Source organism: Nothoprocta perdicaria, unplaced genomic scaffold (assembly GCF_003342845.1).
Source record: "Nothoprocta perdicaria isolate Ctin4 unplaced genomic scaffold, notPer1 scaffold_143, whole genome shotgun sequence".
Classification (NCBI taxonomy): Eukaryota; Metazoa; Chordata; class Aves; order Tinamiformes; family Tinamidae; genus Nothoprocta; species Nothoprocta perdicaria.
In genome coordinates, this window is record NW_020454572.1 from 1,688,492 (window position 1) to 1,705,938 (window position 17,447).

Sequence of the window (17,447 nt, forward strand, 5' to 3'; positions counted from 1 at the left end):
AAGTTGAAATGTACTGCTTGTCCCCACAAAGTCAATGGCAAGAGCCCTTGGTGTGAGGAAACGTTGACATGGCTTCTTTCCAAGCAAATGCATTTCTGCCGTGTGCTCCTTTCCCTTGCGGCACGAGTGTATTGGGCACCGCGCAGGCAGCCACTGCCATCGCTGCTCCTCAAAATCCTGGCCGGGACCTTGCCCCTGTGTACTGGAGAGCAGGGCAAATAAGTAGCTCTGGGTGGATCAAAGTGTAGAAAAGCAGGTAGTTGTCAAGAGTCATCCTGCGTACTTGGGAGCAGGACTGTGTGGATCAACACCTCTTGCTCTTACGCCCATTGCTACCCTCTCTGATTTCATCTCTCTGTCCCCCCTTTCACAGATGGATGCTCTAAACCTGGAGGCAGCCATAGCAAGTGCTCGCCCCCAGCTAGCGGAGTTCCTCAGTCACCGCCTCGACTGGCTGCTCATGACCTCCCAGAGCTTCCTCCCACGGGGGACCCTCAGTGGCTTCGATGGCATCACCGTCCCCAAGGAGAAGGTCTTGGTGCTCCTTGACCTGCTGGAGAAGGCTGGTCCTGCCACCTGGAAGCAGTTTGTGCAGTACCTCTGCATGGAGTGTGACCTCCCCCTGGACCTGGAGATACTGCTCATGAGCTGCGCAGGGGAAGGTAGCGGAGCTGGGCCACCCTCCTCGCGCTGTCTCCAACAGCAGCCCGTGCATGGGCCCTCTGTGGCCAACAAACTGGAAGAGGCTGTGATGCTACTAGTGCTCTTGCCTACTCGTTCAGTGCCTCGTGYCCCCGTTGCTGGGATGTGGCTTTCCGCTCCTTCGTGGTGTCTATGGCAGCTACGAGCTTAGCCCAAGCCACCTGAGAAAACACGGGGTGGCTTTCTTTCTGACCCACCCTACTCATTTTTTCTCATCATTTCAAGAATAAGATCAGTCCCTCCAAGAAGAGTTATTGCCCCTGAAAAATGGCCTTTTACAAACAGGCATTTGGGCAGGAGAGAAATCCAGGGGGATCCCTTGGTGTCCTGATGCTGCCAGGCACCAGTGACCCATGGCAAAGGGTGACCTGAGCCCACTCTTTGAAGAGCAGTTGGCCTCCCTGAGGGAAGGAGTTTTCCGCGGACCCCATGGGAACCTGCATCGTCATATCCGTAGATTGCCTAATTAGAAAAGTCCCTAAAAACACAGTCTTTTTGCCCAGGCAAAAAAAAAAAAGGCTGTTTTTGAGGTGGTTATTAGGCGTATTTGAAATCTATGGAAGGGGATGTGCTGTGCTATGGGATTCCAGGCTGCTTTTTGGGAGAGTGGAGCATGTCACAGCAGCAGTGAGCTCAGAAGCAGTGATGCTAGAGTAACTCGGGAGGTTTTTTGCTGACAATATCTTCTTAATTAGATAATTCAGCTTTGCTCTTTATTGCCTGGTCAGAAAGTTATTTTCCCAAACTTTATCTTCCACCCTTTTTGAAGAAAACCTTTTGAAATTCCTGAAACTTGCCTTTTTTTTTTTTTTTTTTTTCTTGGAAGCAAAATTTTCGGTTTAGAAGTGAAAGCTGAGGTAAAAAAATCATAATAAGAAAAGCCAGAATAAAAATTGTCTGCCCCTTCCCAGTAAAGCTAAGGTGAAATGTTTCAATAGACTTACTTGAAGAAGAAAAAATCTTCCTGTTTCATTTTTTATATTGCTATTTTTTTTTCATTTTCTTCCTCCAGGAAGGGAAGAAAGTGAAACAGGTTAAAATTCTCACTCGGCAGGAAAGCCGCTTGTCCTCGGCCCTAGTGAGCMGCTGTAGGAGGGGCTGCAGAAAGGGCCGTGTGATCCCTGGACACGCTGGTGATGACAGCGGACAGGGCACGTCGTAGGCGTGCACTCAGTGTGCGCTCCCCTTTATCCCGGCCTAGGGCACCAGCYCCCGGGGTTTCTCCTTGCTGTGTTACCTCAGTTGTTTGTTGCTGCTTTTCTGCTGCCACCCTGCTTGGCAGGAGGTCTCACAGGGTGAGATGTCCCTCAGTGCTCTTCTTGCCGTAACCTGCCAGGGAATTTCACTCTGGCTCAGCCCTTGCTCACCAGCTGCAGCAGCAGTTACTTCTGCAGAATTGAGGGGGTGGCAATTAGAACAGAACGGACTTTAACCCTTAGAGGCAGTGGCATATCATAAAAGAGAAGATTTTGTTTAAGGCTTTGGGGTTGACTTATCCTGGGTTGAGTGTGGCGTGCTGTCAAACAGGCTAGGGTCATTGATGCTGCTGCAGATTAGCTGCTTTTCTTTTTGGCCTGTGGGACATTTTCAGTTACTTCTGGCTCCCTGCATGGCCGTGTGAAGGCAAGGGCTGTCCCATGGGATTGAGTGGGTCTTGGGTCTTGGTCAGGAGACAAAAAGACCACCACTTGTGGGAGCAAAGCACTATTAGACCAGGTGAGTGTGCAGCTGCYCTTCAGGTTTTGTCAGATGCCCAAGTTTGTCTTTAGATGGCCCTGCCAGACTGGGMGGGACCAGGACCTGCACCCAAAGTGAATATCTCAGCCAGCTGAGCCGCCAGAACTGGCTTGTGTGGTGTTGATGAGCATCACGGTGGCGTAGGAAGTGGTGGGGACCCACRCCTGAGATCAGGGAGTGGGCAAGAGCATCACAACCATTTCATAAAGTTCCTCCTAGAGAAAAGTGTTTGTGAGGCCGCAGGATGGATGAGGCTGGAGAGCTAATTCACATTAAGATGCAACTGGGGAGCAGCGATGGGYAGGTTAGAGTCGTAGGTAGGTCGAGTGGATTCTGTTTACGGCCMTGGCACAGGGCACGTGCCCACTGAAACCTTGTTCTTTGCTGCTTGCTAGGATGTCCTGACAGCTTGAGCATCCCTGCCTCACKTCTTCTCCTTATACAGCCATGCAGCAAGGCAGAGGAGGGCCCTGGCTGGCCTGCAAGCTAACGCTACCAAGGGTTGCATCACCCAAGCATCTCGATGCAGAAACAGGGCAGAGCAGCGATTCCCCTTTGGGGCTGCAGAGCGTTTTTTATCAGCCAAAGCAGTTCACACCCTGACTTGCATGACATACAAAGACCTGTTTCAGTCTTCACCTGCAAGCAGAAAGTTGAAAGAAGAGCATTAGGTGGGAAGCCTGAAATCTGCCTGCTTTGTGTCAGCCCTTTTGCTTCATCCAGCTCTACGTGTTGTGAGCTACTTGCCCTTCATTCTTTTGCTTGGCCAGCAGCACCCTAGATTTCAAGAGCAGGACACTGGCGATAACAATATTTCGTTTCCAATTCCACTCTTTTAGGTCACTTAAGCCAGAAGCAAGAAGCATGCGCTGGTGAGAGTGCCCGGGTTGGCGTGCCAAGAGGTAAGGCTGGATGGGCCCTGGGTGCTCTACTCCTGTCTCTCCCCATGGGCTGGGCTGGGCAGGGCTACAAATATCCCATAGGGCTACAAATATCCCATAGGGCTACAAATATCCCATATATTGTGGCATACGGACCACAGAGGTGGCAAAGTTGGGGGAGAAACTCACCGCAACTTCTCTTATTTTTCTTCCAGTTCTCTGTGCTTTTCAGACACATCTGCCTTGTTTCATTTCTTCTCCCTGCATTTCAGAAAGTCCCCTTGGCCCTAACTTTGCTGAGCAGCTCATTCACTTTTGTTTCACTAAACAAGGGTATTTTCCTGTCTCTCTGTGCCGTTGGAGCGGTTGACTCATTGGTAGGTGGAGAACGTTGGTTTGACTCTTGAAAACAGAACAGATGTGTAAATCTAGAGCTGAGCCAGCAAAAATCGTTTTAGAGATGGTTTGCAAGGCTATTCTCCATTTGAGACAGAGTGAGAGCTTAAAGGCATGGGTCGTTGACTTTCTAGGGCTTGTTTCAGAGAGAAATTTAGGATGGAGGCCTTCCCACACGGTGCAGATCAGGAGATGAGAGATTTGACAGATTACTTGCTGCTTCCCCATGTGCTTTGCATCAGCATCAAACCTGAAAAATCAGTTAACAGCCTTTGCTGCAAAGTGAAAATGCTCAAGTTGACGTGTCCCCACTGAACAGTGGGTCTGGGTGCCCATGTAACAGTTATGGAAAGCGTCAGGGGCTGCTAAATAAAGTTGTGAGTTGCTACTTTACTCCCCTGGTRTTCAGTTTCTAGAAATGAAGCACCAGCCCTGGTGCCCTGTCCGTGTGAATGGTCTGATAGTGGGAAGAAAAGAGGCGACTGGGACTGTGAGGGGATCGGTGGTGGTGACGGCAGCAAGGGGAATCCGGATTATGCACTGAGTGATGCTGGCGCAGAGGCTGCCTGCGGCTTGCAGCCCTGCAACGTGCACCAGAGGAAGGCGAAGCAGCCGGGAGTGAGCCCTGCTGTCCCGCAGGCTGCCACCCCAAGGAGTCTTGCGAGCTGGGCGCCCCGTGGGTGCAGGCAGCCCCTGCAGGGGCTTGGTGCAGGTGGCAGGGTGGCTTTAACGCTCGATAGTGCCTCGTGCTGCTCTTGCAGATTCAGAAATGAGGAAGAGCTGCTCTTGGCTTCGCTGGGAGAGCTCTCGGCCACGTCACACCTGAGCTCCCTGAGAAGGGAGCTCTTGCCCATCTCTGGTGGTGATCCCCTCTTTAAATATCAACCTACCATTTGTGGTCCTTTATTCCTGTGGTTGCAGAGACACTTTGGTGTCTGCTGGTCACTCAGAGCTGCCTCTGCCAGCAGTGCAAATRCAGCGTCTCATGGGTCATGAGTTCTCCAGAGGTAAGCGGTCACTGCTCTGATCCCCCAGTGAAACAAAGCTGTCCTTGTGCTCTTCTCTGTTCAAAGCCAGGCAGATCCAGAGGCCAGCCTACAGGCAGCCCCATTAATGAGCTCGCAGTATTTATAGTCTTCCGTAGTCTTCACTCGCAGTGATTTCCTGTCACTGCTTTCTGATTCATCCTATGGGCTTCTCCTGCTTTGGATGGACTTAAGTCCTGAGGAGTGACAAACATCAAACAAGTTAGGCTGTGGGCTTTGTTAGTCTGTAGCCATGAGACAGGGTAGGGATGCAGCTCTTTTGAGTAGTTCCCAAAAAGGAAATATTGCTGAGGAAAGCGTGAACTTTCAACAGTGTGTGCACACTCGAGGGTCAGTCCCAAGGACGCTTCACATAAGGCCTGTATGGTACTTTCTGGCTAAGGTTCTGGTACTGCTTAGCGTGATGCTCCTCACCAAATGGGCAGATTGAGCAAAAGGATCTGAGCACATTTGCTAAATTTAACACATCTCATGCCAAACGTGCCTTTGAAAATGCGCATTATTTCCTGCAAAAGTTTTCCAAGCCAGGCTTCCACAGGCAGCTTGCACCACCGCAACTGGTTGTTTCCTGATGTCCCAAATGTTGCTGGCTGTGACTAATAAAATGTGGACATTGACTGCTCTGTGAAGCCAAATCACAGTCATATTCCAGTACTAAATAAACGTGGAATCCTCACAGCTGGTTATTTGTCCCAGAGAGGTAGTGGAGCCCCATCACTACTAAGAATGTCCAAATTAGAGGGCCTGTGTCTGTAATAGACAGAGCAAGAAAGTAATGACTCATACTATGGCCGACAAGTTTGACACCATCTACCAGGAAGCACTGCCTAACCAAAGTGCTGGAATTTATTGCCTGGAGTACTTGAGGGGCCTCTATTACTGAAGATCTTTAAAAGGGCCTGGACACTGATGTTGCTTGTGAGAACTCGRTGTACGTCATCTTGGCCAAAGAAATGGATTAGTCTCTTGAGGACCATCCCAAGCTTATTTCCTATACTTAGCTGCACCTCTTCTTCAGTTATAGAATCAGAGAATGGTTGAGGTTGGAAGGAGCCTCTGGAGATCGTGTGGTCCAACCCTTCTGCTCAGGCAGGATAAGCTAGAGCAGGTTGCCCAGGATTGCATCCAGTCAGGTTTTGAATATACCACAATTGTGAGAACCATTCTCTACAYTCAGTCCAGATTTGCAAATACTTGTTTCTCTTCCATTTTGCTTTTCTTTTTCCAGCAGCCCGCTGAGCTCTAGTAAGCTCCTTTTCTAGAGCCCTACTTTGACTTGCTTGTGCTTTTCCMCTTTCAGGGTCCGATCGCCGCCGCCACAGCAGCAGCTCTATGAGTGATAAAGATGCTAAACAGCAGCGACTAGGTATGTAGGTGCTGTCGGAGGAGAACAGTGGGGTGCTCCTCCCTGAGGAAGGCCCTCTTCAACCTCCTTTAAAAAACACCCAAGAAATAACCCTCCTTCTTTGGTTCTTCTCAAACAAAACATGTTTTGTGACTGCATAAACTCCTAACGTGACAGATTATAAAATATAAGGGCAGTGGGACACCACATTTAACAGGCAAACATTGGTTCTGTTTCAGAGGTATGTTAAACCGCAGTGGAGGAGAAAGGACGCAGATGGGGTGACAAATACCCTGCTTTGCGCGGGTTCAGTTGAGCGTGGAAGGGTGGCCAAGTCTCCTCATATTGCAGAGGTGGCTCCCCCGGGGAACCCTCCCTGGTGCTTGGTAGCGATCCACAGATTTGGAAGTGCAGCTGGGGAACCTCAGACTGTGATTTCCACTATGAGCATCTGTCCTGTTAATCTAGAGAACAGCAACGCGTGTTTTATATGCAAGYGCAGTTGGTTACTTGAGGTGAACGGAGTCTTGGTTTACTAGTTAACTTAGGATTGCATTTGGCTTGATGTACTGCTGTGCTGCTCCTTGCCTATCCTCAGGGCTCAGTGTTTGGCTTGGAGTGTCGCACAGTGAGCAGCAAAAACAAGTAAGTAGCTCTGGAAAGAGATCTTGGGAGAGGGGCAAGTGTGGACAGAGGGAAGAAATGAAGAAATCCCACGTTGCAGAATCTCCACAGACAGCCTCAACAGACGAGGCAGGTCCATTGCAAAATGCAGGAAGTTGAGCAAGTGTGGCACACCGCTAGTGGGTGAACTTGACAGGAAGCCATTTCACCTTTTTTTTTTTTTTTTTTTTTCTCTTGAATTTTCTTCTCCTCTTTCAGCCTCTGGGCAAAAAAAATTAGAGAAACCATGGGCAGCAAATTTTGGGTTTGCAAAATTTGTCGTCTCTGGCTGGTTTCATTGAACAGCTCCTGATGCGGGCTAGTGTTCCTTTGTGTGCAAGTGGCAGTATTCCTGCTCGCTCATGGCTGAGATCTTACTTACATTTTTGCCCTCATTCTCACTCTGCATCTTCTCTCTCAGACTCGGCTGAAAGGTACCGGCAGCAAATCATCCATTCCGTCTGCCAAAGATACGGCAGTAGAAGAGCAGCCAGACCAGCAACCCGGGGACAAACGCAGGCACCCACATTCAAGCAAGCCTTTGTCAACCTGGTTATTCGGCGCAGCAAAGCTTCTCGATTAAAAGAGCGAGCAGACAAGCCCCGAGAGGATGTGGCGCCTGTTCCAGAACCAGAAGAACGTGTGGATACAGCTGTGAAAGTGTCAGATCTGTTTAATAGTGTTACTCCGTCAGGTGCCACCAAGGTGATCTTTCTGTTTGGCAAACCAGGCACAGGCAAAACCATGCTAATGCACAGGATCTATCAGAAATGGGCAGAAGGTGTCCTGCATCAATTTCTCCTCACTTTCCTGTTTGAGTTTCGGCAGCTGAATTTATTGAAAAGAAAGTTGACTTTGAAGGAACTTCTGTTCGACCTGTTCCTTCAGCCAGACGACAGCCCTGACGCAGTGTTCCAGCACCTCCTGGAAAACGCCCAGCGTACATTGGTCATTTTTGACGGGCTGGATGAGTTTGCRGGTAACATGGACGTGTCATCCACTTCTCAGGGATGCCCAGCCCTTCTGTCCCCTATGTCTATATCTGAGCTCTTTGCAGACCTCTGTCATGGAAAACTCCTACCTGGTTGCACAGTGTTGGTCACCAGCCGACCTAAGAGACTACCTGACTTCTTGCTAAACACAGTTGATTTGCTAGCAGAAATTTGGGGATTCGACCATGAAAAGGTTGATGAATATGTCAGCCACTATTTTCATCAGCATTCTTTCAAAGAACAAGCGCTTGCTCACCTGAAGAACAACACGAAGCTCCTCAGCATGTGCCTGATCCCTGCTCTATGTTACGTTGTCTGCATCTGCCTGGAATATTTGCTCCTTAAACAGCAGATGAGCGTGGAGCTTCCTCAGACTATGACCCAGTTTTATATCAAAATGCTTCTCATCTTCATAAACAAACAGCAGGGAGAGCACGCAGGCAGTGAGGAGACTCAGCTGAACTGCAATAAGAAGGCCATTTTGGGTCTGTGCGATCTTGCCTTGAAAGGCCTGGAAGCCAAGAAGCTTGTATTTTATGTTGGAGATATTCCGGAGCACGTGAAAGAATTTGCTTCCTTGCATGGGCTGCTGACTGTCTTTGAGGTGAAGACAAGTGGTGGCCTCCCAGAGGCTGGCTATGCCTTCGTGCACTTGAGCTTGCAGGAGTTTTTTGCAGCACTGTGTCTCATGCTAAGCAAGAAAGTAGACAAGAACTACCTGAAGAAGAAGTTCTCTTTGAAATCCAAGTGGACTGTAAAGAATGAAGCCAAGACCGAGTTCATGGAGAATTTTCACATCTTTCTCTCAGGCCTGTCTTCCAAGGAGTGCAGGACATTCCTCACGTTGCTGGCTGAACAAGACGAAGCCTGGGTGCAGGAGAAGCAAGATGCCATCCTGCAGTCTCTCAAGAGGCTAGCAGCCACTAACCTGACAGGGCCCAAGGTCATTGAGCTCTGTCATTGCACGTTTGAAACACAGGACCCGGAGGTAGCGCAGCACGTCGGGGGCCTGCTGAATTTCAAGTACGAGTTTAAAAATTTTAGACTGACGGCTCTGGACATGTCGGCTTTAGTTTTTGTCATAAACTCAGGCCGGGATTTGACTCACCTGGATTTTGCAGGATGTCCCATGGACATGGAGTGTTTGGAGGTTCTGGCCAGCTGTAAAAATGTAGCACACTTGAGGTAAGCACGTTATGTGCTTTGTGCTGATGGGCCGAGAGAGGGGGTTAAGGGATTGGGAGCGCAGAGGTGGGATTTATGATTTAAAAGGGAGGGACAGTTGTGAGAGAAATTCTGGTCTTCGTAGCCTATCTTTGGTACTGAAGAAATTGATTAAATAATGAATTTAGGAGTGATTGAAGGATGTTAAGGTGATAAAACCATTCCGGTTATTTATTTCTTCCTTTTGTTCTTTATTTTGACCAAAACAATCRAAGAAGAAGATAATTAGCCTAACAGATAAGGGTGCGAATGGTATGTATTTCTTGACGTTAGAAAAGTAGGAAGGCTCTAACAAAGTTCTCTCTACAAAGGAGAGAACTGTGATCTCAGTGCAATCGCCAGAAGCTACATGAGCAGGAGACAACAACGGCACTTTGAGCTACGCTCAACCAACTCTTTGTTGTTGTGCTGGAAGAGCTATCCCAGGACAATCTCTTGGGATCCTGTTGCAGGACTGATCTCATTCCTTATTTTAATGAATGTGGATGTGGAGAAGATGGGAAGGAGGTGGATGGGAATTCCCAGTCTTGACCAAGGGAGTGTACCTGGATCTGCGCTTTATGACAGAGGGATCAGGCTGGAGTTCCCCTGGTGAAGGTGTTCAAGAATAGGGAATTTTATACCTTTACAATCAAAGTTATGTGAAAACAGAATCACAGAATGTTCAAGGTTGGAAGGCACCTCTAGAGATCATCTAGTCCAACCTTCCTGCTCAAGCAGGCACACTTAGAGCACGAGGCACAGGGTGGCATCCAGGCGGGTTTTGAAGACCTCCAGAGAAGGAGACTCCACAACCTCCCTGGGCAGCCTGTTCCACTGCTCTGTCACCCTAATAGTAAAGAAGTTCCTCCTCACCCGGAGATGGAACTTCCTGTGCTCCTGCTTATGGCCATTACCCCTCGTCCTGTCGCTGGCCACCAGTGAAAACAGCTTGTCCCCTTCYTCCCTGCATTCTCCCTTCCTGAGCTCATACATGTTAATCAGATCCCCTCTGAGCCTTCTCTTCCCCAGGCTAAACAGGCCCAGCTCGCTCAGCCTCTCCTCATACGAGAGATGTTCCATTCCCTTAATCATCCTGGTTGCCCTTCTCTGGACCCTCTCGAGAAGCTCCACGTCCCTCTTATGTTGGGGAGCCCAGAACTGCACACAGTACTCCAGGTGCGGCCTCACCAGAGCTGAGTAGAGGGGCAGAATCACCTCCCTTSACCTGCTGGCAACACTCCTCCTGATGCAGGCCAGGAGGCCTTCTTGGCCACGAGGGCACTGCTCACTCATGGTTAACTTGGTGTCAACCAGGACTCCCAGGTCCCTCTCCGTGGAGCTGCTTTCCAGCAGGTGGAAAGGTGGAAGGAAATTGCCTTGTCTGCTCCAAAGTAGAGAAGCATGAACAGAAGCGTGAAAAYCTGGATATTGAAATCGCTGTGAAAAGGACAGCAGTCAGTTCTTCTGTGCCTCCACTAAGGAGGAGAGCAATATAATTTGATTACCTGGCAGAAAAGCTTTCTGATGAAACATCCCAGTTGTTTAGCTATCGGACACCGCAGCTTAGGGCAGTGCATAGCGTCCTCTGCTTTCAAAGAACAGATCAGGCAGACATCTGAGGTCGGTGAGACATTTGCAGGTGGGTTTTTTTGAGAGTCCTTCCCAGGCTCATGCACCCTGGAGTCTGTGCCTGCTTACAGCTACGGTGCTCGGAATACGCGTGCTGGGATGACTCTGCCTTGCAAGGGAAGGAGAAGGCTCTGGGTCCCYGAGCGTGTCAGCTGCTTGCTTTCCTACATGATGCTGTAGTGGCACTGTACGGTGCTGTTCGCTAACACGTCCCATCACAGAAGTAACTGATGGTTGTGCGAAAAGATAAAGGTGCTGCAAAAGAGAAGAYGATGTCACAGCTGTTCTGAAGGCAATTCAATGAGTTTTCTGTTTTATTCTGTTTTGACCTACTCTGCGGGATACTTTCTTTTGTTCTTTGTTTATTTTTTTCTTCACGTTTTAGCTTTCGGAGCAGAAGATGCGGAGATGACTTTGCTGCTGCTCTTTCCAGGAGCCTTCAAAAAATGGGGAGCCTGAAGAAGCTCGAGTAAGTGTTTGCTGGTAAGGCCAGGGCTGCTTCTCCTGCGTTTGCATCTTGCTCTTTAATTGCATCTGCTCCCTTTAGGCTCTGTGCAGCACTGCACAGAGGAAAACRCAGAGTCAGAAGGAGCGGCACGGAGACGGGTGATTCTTGTTTTATGCTGCCACCCGAAGCCAAGAGGGGCATTGCATTGGGGGCTGCTGGAAGAGCAGGGGTGGCGAGCACAAGTTCAGCAAGGAACCAGAGGGTTTGTGGTCCAGAGCACCCAAGAAAAGGCAGGAGCTTCCTTAAGGAGCACTTGCCCTTCAGTGTGTTGCCCAGTCATGCTGCCAGATACTGGCAGTTGGGGCGTATTTTGGAAGCAAAGACCCACTCTGCACACACACATGTCCCTGCATCTGGCAGAGAAGAGCTGTTTTCATTGCCCGCAGGTGCTGTCAGAAGTTGGCTCTCCCCTGTSCCCCAAAAGCTTGGAAAACACTGTTGGGATTTGTTTTGGAGCCTGAGTCAAGCTATTCAGACAGGGAGTGCAAGGGCAAGGAGAGCTCACGGGTGGGACTCCAGGGTTACMTTGCAGGCTTCCTCTCCATAAAGCTGGTGGAAGGAGGGGAGGCAGCAGTAGGAAAATGAGATGAGGAAGGACTTGCAATTAGACAAGCTAGCCTGAGCAAGTGCTCGGCTGTGAGAAAGCAAATATTCTTTGCTTCCACAGAATATTCCACAGAATATTCCACAGAAATATTCCACAGAAATATTCTCACATAAGAGAGGAGGGGCTTCACTTAGGCCTTCATACTCTGGGACACTGCAATGTCCTGGGTCTTGGCAGCTTAGCAAAACGAAGAGAGCTTGAGAAGCTGAACGGGCCGAGAAGAACGGCAGGATTTAGACACAGCCTGGCTGTGCAAGTGAAAGGAAAGCAGYGGGGAGACTGCATCTGGATTTTGAGGTCTAGGCAGGAGTCCCGACAGCTCTGTGCAGTGCTGAGGCAGGTGTGTGGATGTGGCTGCAAGCCGAGCTTTCTTTTGGAAGTGGTTTAGGGCAGGTTTTCCCGTTAGCCTTCTGCAGATGGCACAGSGGGGAAGAGGACAGTGCCTGGCACCCACAAGAGTGATGGATGAACATGCAAAGAGATGATACCAGGGCAAGTATTGCCTGCTTGGAAAACTGGGGGTGTGACTCAGGCTCACATCTGAGAGGGGTTTTGCCACGTGYTCCAAGGCATATAGATCTCTCCTGGACTTCTGTTGAATGGCTCTCTCTTTTCCAGGTTGACGGGTGGGATCATCACCGCCAAGGGGTTATCTGACCTGGTCCAGGCTTCCTCACATTGCTTCCAGCTGGAGGAAATGAAGTGAGTGTGTGTGGTGGCAACGCCACTCAGATCAGCTGGTTGTTCCTCGGGGCCTGGGATACTCATGAGACCATCTACATGCAGCTTGCAGGACAATCGGATACGGGACCTGGAGGCGAAGAGGGTCATGGATGTGTTTTCCAGAATGAAAAAACTCCAGAAAATAGAGTGAGTAAAAGAATTTGAACCTATTTAGACCTTGGAAATCCATGGGAACGGTGCTCCGTAGCCCTGAAAACAGGCACAGGATCTGTAGGAACAAGACTTTGTGTCTCACRTCAAGCGAAGTCAAAACAGTGTAAATGTGTGGCTAAAGAAAAAATCCTCAGAGTTTGCTAATACCACGGTTCAAAACTGTTTTAAATGTGAGGCTTTAGACCACTCCTTTTTAATGTGCCATACTAAAATTGCTTGATTTCTTACAATAAGAGTCAAACTCTGCAGTATGCATCAGTGCTATAGCCATAAGTGCAACCCTTAGGTTTTTGGTCAAAAATGGTCATTGATTCTTCTGTAGCACATAGAGTAATTATCTCTTATTCTAAATTCATGGGAACTGCAACTGGGAGGGAAAATCTGTGGTCTGGTAGTGCCTTCATTGGGTCTTAGATGCCAAAATAGTGAAATTTTGGAGGAACGTTTGTGCTTCAGCACGTTTGGCATGGGAAGCTGCGTGCCAAACGAGGTGCTGTTGGTGCAGCCCCTGACTTTGTGCTCGCCTCATATTTGCAGTTTGAGCTACAACCATCTCCCCTTGACTGCTGTTCTCGTCTTGGCGAAGGAAATTGTTGCCTGTCAGAATGCTACTGAGCTGCGTGTCAGGTACGTGAGAGCGGTGAAAACATACGTTATCTTGGAAAATGGGCTCTGTTTTGCAAACAAAATGAATGGAAAATGAGTTTGGTTCTTTTCTTCTGTTGTCAGATTGACACCATTTGAATAAATTATTTTATGGGCTTACTTTTTATATATATCTTAGTAGGTCATTTTATCCTTGGCTTATAAATTGATTTGCAGTGGGTAATATTGCTTTGCAATATTTGTGTTTGCTTTTTGGAAGAGGATCTAAGCTTATTTTTTGAAAACTCTGCAAGCAACCAACTGAGCCACAGCTCTTTCCTGGCCACCASAAAATTTGCTATAAATCAGCTCAATGTAGTGAAAATGTGTGTATTTAAGTAGCTGTATCTCAGTGCTCCTTTAAATGATGAGTTTTGATGTTTTCTGATTTCCAGCATAGCAGGGAAGGGGGAGTATTTTTGAATCTGAACTCTTGCGTTTGGCTTACACCCCAAGTTTAGTAAACCACATCAATCCATGCTGTAACTCAAGGCAAGCTGTACTTGCCTACAGCTTATTCCCCATTCTTCTTGCTGGAATGGAGTTTTGGGGAATACTTTGCCAACCTCAGAAAAAAAAAAAAAAAAAAGAAAGAATCTCTTTACCTGTTATTCCCTGTGTGTGCCAAAGCCCCCGTTCAACATTTGGGTATCCTATTGCTCTCGGCTTCCTTGTGAAAATATGCTCGCATGGAAGATGTCAAGACCTTCTTTAGCAGACAGCACAAACCCGGTCCTTACTGAGCATATCTGCAAGAGAAATGTCATCCTTCCCCTGTGCCCTGACGTTGACTTGGATCTTTGGATCTCCTTTTCAGGAAGGACACCGTGATAATGTATTTTTCCGGCCAATGTGGGAATGTCCCAAGGTGAGATACTGCACTTGCTGTCGCGCTTTATTTAGAGGGATGCTGATGCAAGCCATCAGCTTGGTGTCCCTGTAACCACCTCAGCAATGGGAGTGACTGGAGAAAGCAAACCGAAAGAGGAGGTCTTTGCAYGGATCTGCTGGCCAGGTCCACAAAGGCAGTTCCTTGGTACATCTGTAAGTCTGAAGTGATGCATTTCTGTTGCAAAGCTGATGGAGATTTGTGTACGGGCAGAAGCAGAGCAAAAGTCTCTGCCCTTTTCTGGTTGCCTCCTTTGCTCTCTCCGTTTGTGCACGCTTGTGCAGTTGATTCAGATATGCTGTGAAATCCCATCTGTTGTGAGGASAGGTCTTGGGTTCTTGCAAACCTTTCAATCATTGCATGATAAGGCAGGGCAGGAAAACACAGGGCCTGTGGTTTCTTCCAAAAAAACCTTCCAGAAAATACTATCTAGCTCCTAAGTCCTCAGATATTTTGTGAAGTCCTATTCAAGGCCCAACATTTTGCTTTTTTGCAGATCTTTGGATTTCAGAGGGGAAGAGAATAAGGAACATGTGACTCAAACTAGACATATGAAGTTATGGTAAGAGTAGGCACTGAAATTCCCACTGGTTAATGTGATCCTCGCATGCCAGGTATCGCAGAAAGAGGAGAATGTCAGCTGTGTTCATCCTTAAGCACCACGAGTGTTTCCACATAACAAAACATCAGAAATAAACTTGAGTCAATGAATTTAAAAAGAAAGTAAAAACCTTTATCTGGACATACTAGTGGCTTCATTTCTTTTGTATGGGGCACTAYAGCCCCAGAGAGACAGAGGTGCTTTGGCCATCCACATGTTGCCATGTATTCTTGTAGCTACCAAAGGGGTGAGGCATATGTAGCCTGGGCTCCAGCAGATGCTCCTGCCCCTCCTCAACATGAGAGAACTTGGGCATGTTATGTGAGGACATTGAAGCTGGAGAATGTCCCTCCCATGGCTYCTTCTCTTGTACTCATGGCTTGGAGCAACAGGAACGATCACATCTCTTCCCTTCACGTGGATGATGGTGCCAGGCAGCTCTGGAACCATCTTTGGGGCTTTGCACTCACCCAGCGCTTTCCAAGTGCGGCCTCCACGTTCCTCCTGCAGTGTGAGGAGCATGGAGAGGCAAAGCAATAAGCCCAGGATTACCCAGCAGAGCAGGGAGTAAAACACCCATCTCCTGGCACTGGCCGTGCCTCCTAGTCTGGAGAAGAGGATGCAAGGAAAGCCTGGGGCCCACCATCCCCTCGCTGCTCATTGCCCCTTCCTGTTCACAGCTTGCAGGGTCGCAGCCTGTGTCCTCACCATGCAGAGGAGATTGTTGCCATTCTCCAGAGCTGTCCTCATCTCTCAGAGGTGGAGTAAGTGTCCCATTTCCTTCATGTTGTGTTGCTACAGGTGTTGGGAGGAGCAGGGAGAGGCTGGAGATGGTGAGACATGGGGCCCTGCCCTGAGGAAGGATCCCGGCTGTCCTTGTTCAGCTTCTTGGGATCTCGGGTGGAAATTTCTAGAGCGGTTCAGGAGATGGGCACTGGGTAATTGTGGGGTTGCTGTCACAATTGCACCCTCCGGCTCTCTGGGGCTGGGGACTGGAGAGTGGACCCAGCTAACGAGGTAGTGCATCATGCTGGAGCCAATGTGGAGCTGAGGGCACTCTGGAGAATCCAGAAGGGATGACAGAGCATCTGTGTGCTGTCCCTTTTGTCTCCTAAGGCCACCCACACTTCTGGGAGAAGCCAGAGGGAAAAGGCATGCTAAAAGATGGGACAGGTTGTCTTAGGGATAAAAATCTGTGTCCGAAGTTGCAGAGAAAAGCAAGGAGAGATGCATGGGTTGGGCTTTGCTCTGGAAGAGAGCAGTAATCCAGGCAAGAGAAAAAAAAAAAAAAAAGAGAGCAAAAGCCAGCAGATTTTGAGGGCTTTGTTATGTATATTGTTCGTAATGGTCCCCACTAATTAGAAAATGCCTTAGCTTATCAGGTAACGAGCTTGGAGATGAAGGCTGCAGTCGGCTGTTGAAAAGCCTCCCGTGGATATCAATTTGGAAGCACCTGGAGTAAGTGTTGCCTTGTACAAAACCAAATTGCCCTATTTTTTTGGCACAGACCCCRCAGAGATGCTGAGCAGGACTCAAGGTGGTGAAGGCCTCCCTGAGCTCTCTCAAGGAAGGATGAGTCCCACCTGTGAGTCTGTGCAGGCTGAAGTTGCTAATGTGCTCAGAGCCAGAGCATCACATGCAGAAGCTCTCAATGCATTCGAAGTGCTGAAGTTGCCTCTTCGTTAAAGCCCCTTTCTCAGAAGCAGCTGTCTGTTTTCCAGCATGCCTCTTCTGAGACAAAGTGGGTTCAAGCATGCARCATATTAATGGCCACTTCCATCAGGATGCTCCTTTGTGGTACTTACGGCAGCTGTCATTTGTCTTTTTTTTTGTTTCTTAGTCTCAGTCAAAACCACCTTTCYGTTGATGGCATCTGCAGCTTGGTGAAGTCAGTAAATACCTGTCAGAAGATAACGGAGGTTGAAGTCAGGTACATGAATCTTAAAGAATCATTTCTGAGGCTCGCCCTGATACACAAGTCTTAGAGTTAGGTTCTGAGATACGTTCTAAGCSACCTAAGAAGTTGGTTGGCCAGGAGCATGCACGCAGGCAGTTGGTAGCTCTTGCACCTACTGATGTTACATTGCTGTAAGTTAACACTGTGTGAGCCGTCAGGCAGAAGAACTTAAGAAAGCTCAGAGAAGAGAACTGTGTGTCTTCATGCATGGGGATAGTTTTAGACTCTTTCCTACTCTGTGCCCTGAGAAGTTTTAGAGAGAGGTTTTTTTGTAGAGCATAAGAACTGGTGATGATATCTCGTGGAGTGGAAGTTCTCCTCCTCCAGCTTTCTATTGGAAACACACTGGGGTTGTTCTCAGGAGCAGCAGTTTTGTCTGTTCTGTCTCTTTGAATGGTTCTGAGGCACTGAGACATCTGATACTAAATAAATTGGTCCACTCAGGATTTAAAACCAATGGCATGATCGTTTCCTTACTTAGGGAATATTTTAAGTGACTGATGGCAACACAGAGTTTTGAACAGATCTCCAGCAAAATCGAGCACTCATAAAACATGAATTCATCTAAATAACCAAAATGCGATGTTGATTAACTGCTGTTCCTTCTATTCCTCCCTCAGCCTGTGGCATAACACTGCAATCTTGAGGTTTACAGGATGCAGAGAATCTGCTTCTCCTCGTCCCAGGTACAGTATGTTTGGGCAGATATTCTTTCCTCGGCATCCTGTTTGGATCTCATCTCTCGT

At 48.4% G+C, this 17,447-nt stretch overlaps 1 protein-coding gene across 1 annotated transcript in view; it reads left to right on the forward strand.

Annotated features, from left to right (window-relative positions):
* Positions 1-17,447, forward strand: part of NLRC5 (NLR family CARD domain containing 5) — a 37,625-nt gene that overhangs the window by 175 nt on the left and 20,003 nt on the right. Inside the window, exons 2-15 of the mRNA XM_026034399.1 lie at positions 374-662; positions 3,279-3,341; positions 6,063-6,128; positions 7,192-8,947; positions 10,983-11,066; positions 12,331-12,414; positions 12,499-12,582; positions 13,147-13,236; positions 14,072-14,122; positions 14,640-14,705; positions 15,425-15,508; positions 16,119-16,202; positions 16,585-16,674; positions 17,322-17,387. Coding sequence (XP_025890184.1) covers positions 374-662; positions 3,279-3,341; positions 6,063-6,128; positions 7,192-8,947; positions 10,983-11,066; positions 12,331-12,414; positions 12,499-12,582; positions 13,147-13,236; positions 14,072-14,122; positions 14,640-14,705; positions 15,425-15,508; positions 16,119-16,202; positions 16,585-16,674; positions 17,322-17,387 — 2,957 coding nt within the window. The remainder of the gene's footprint in view (positions 1-373; positions 663-3,278; positions 3,342-6,062; positions 6,129-7,191; positions 8,948-10,982; positions 11,067-12,330; positions 12,415-12,498; positions 12,583-13,146; positions 13,237-14,071; positions 14,123-14,639; positions 14,706-15,424; positions 15,509-16,118; positions 16,203-16,584; positions 16,675-17,321; positions 17,388-17,447) is intronic.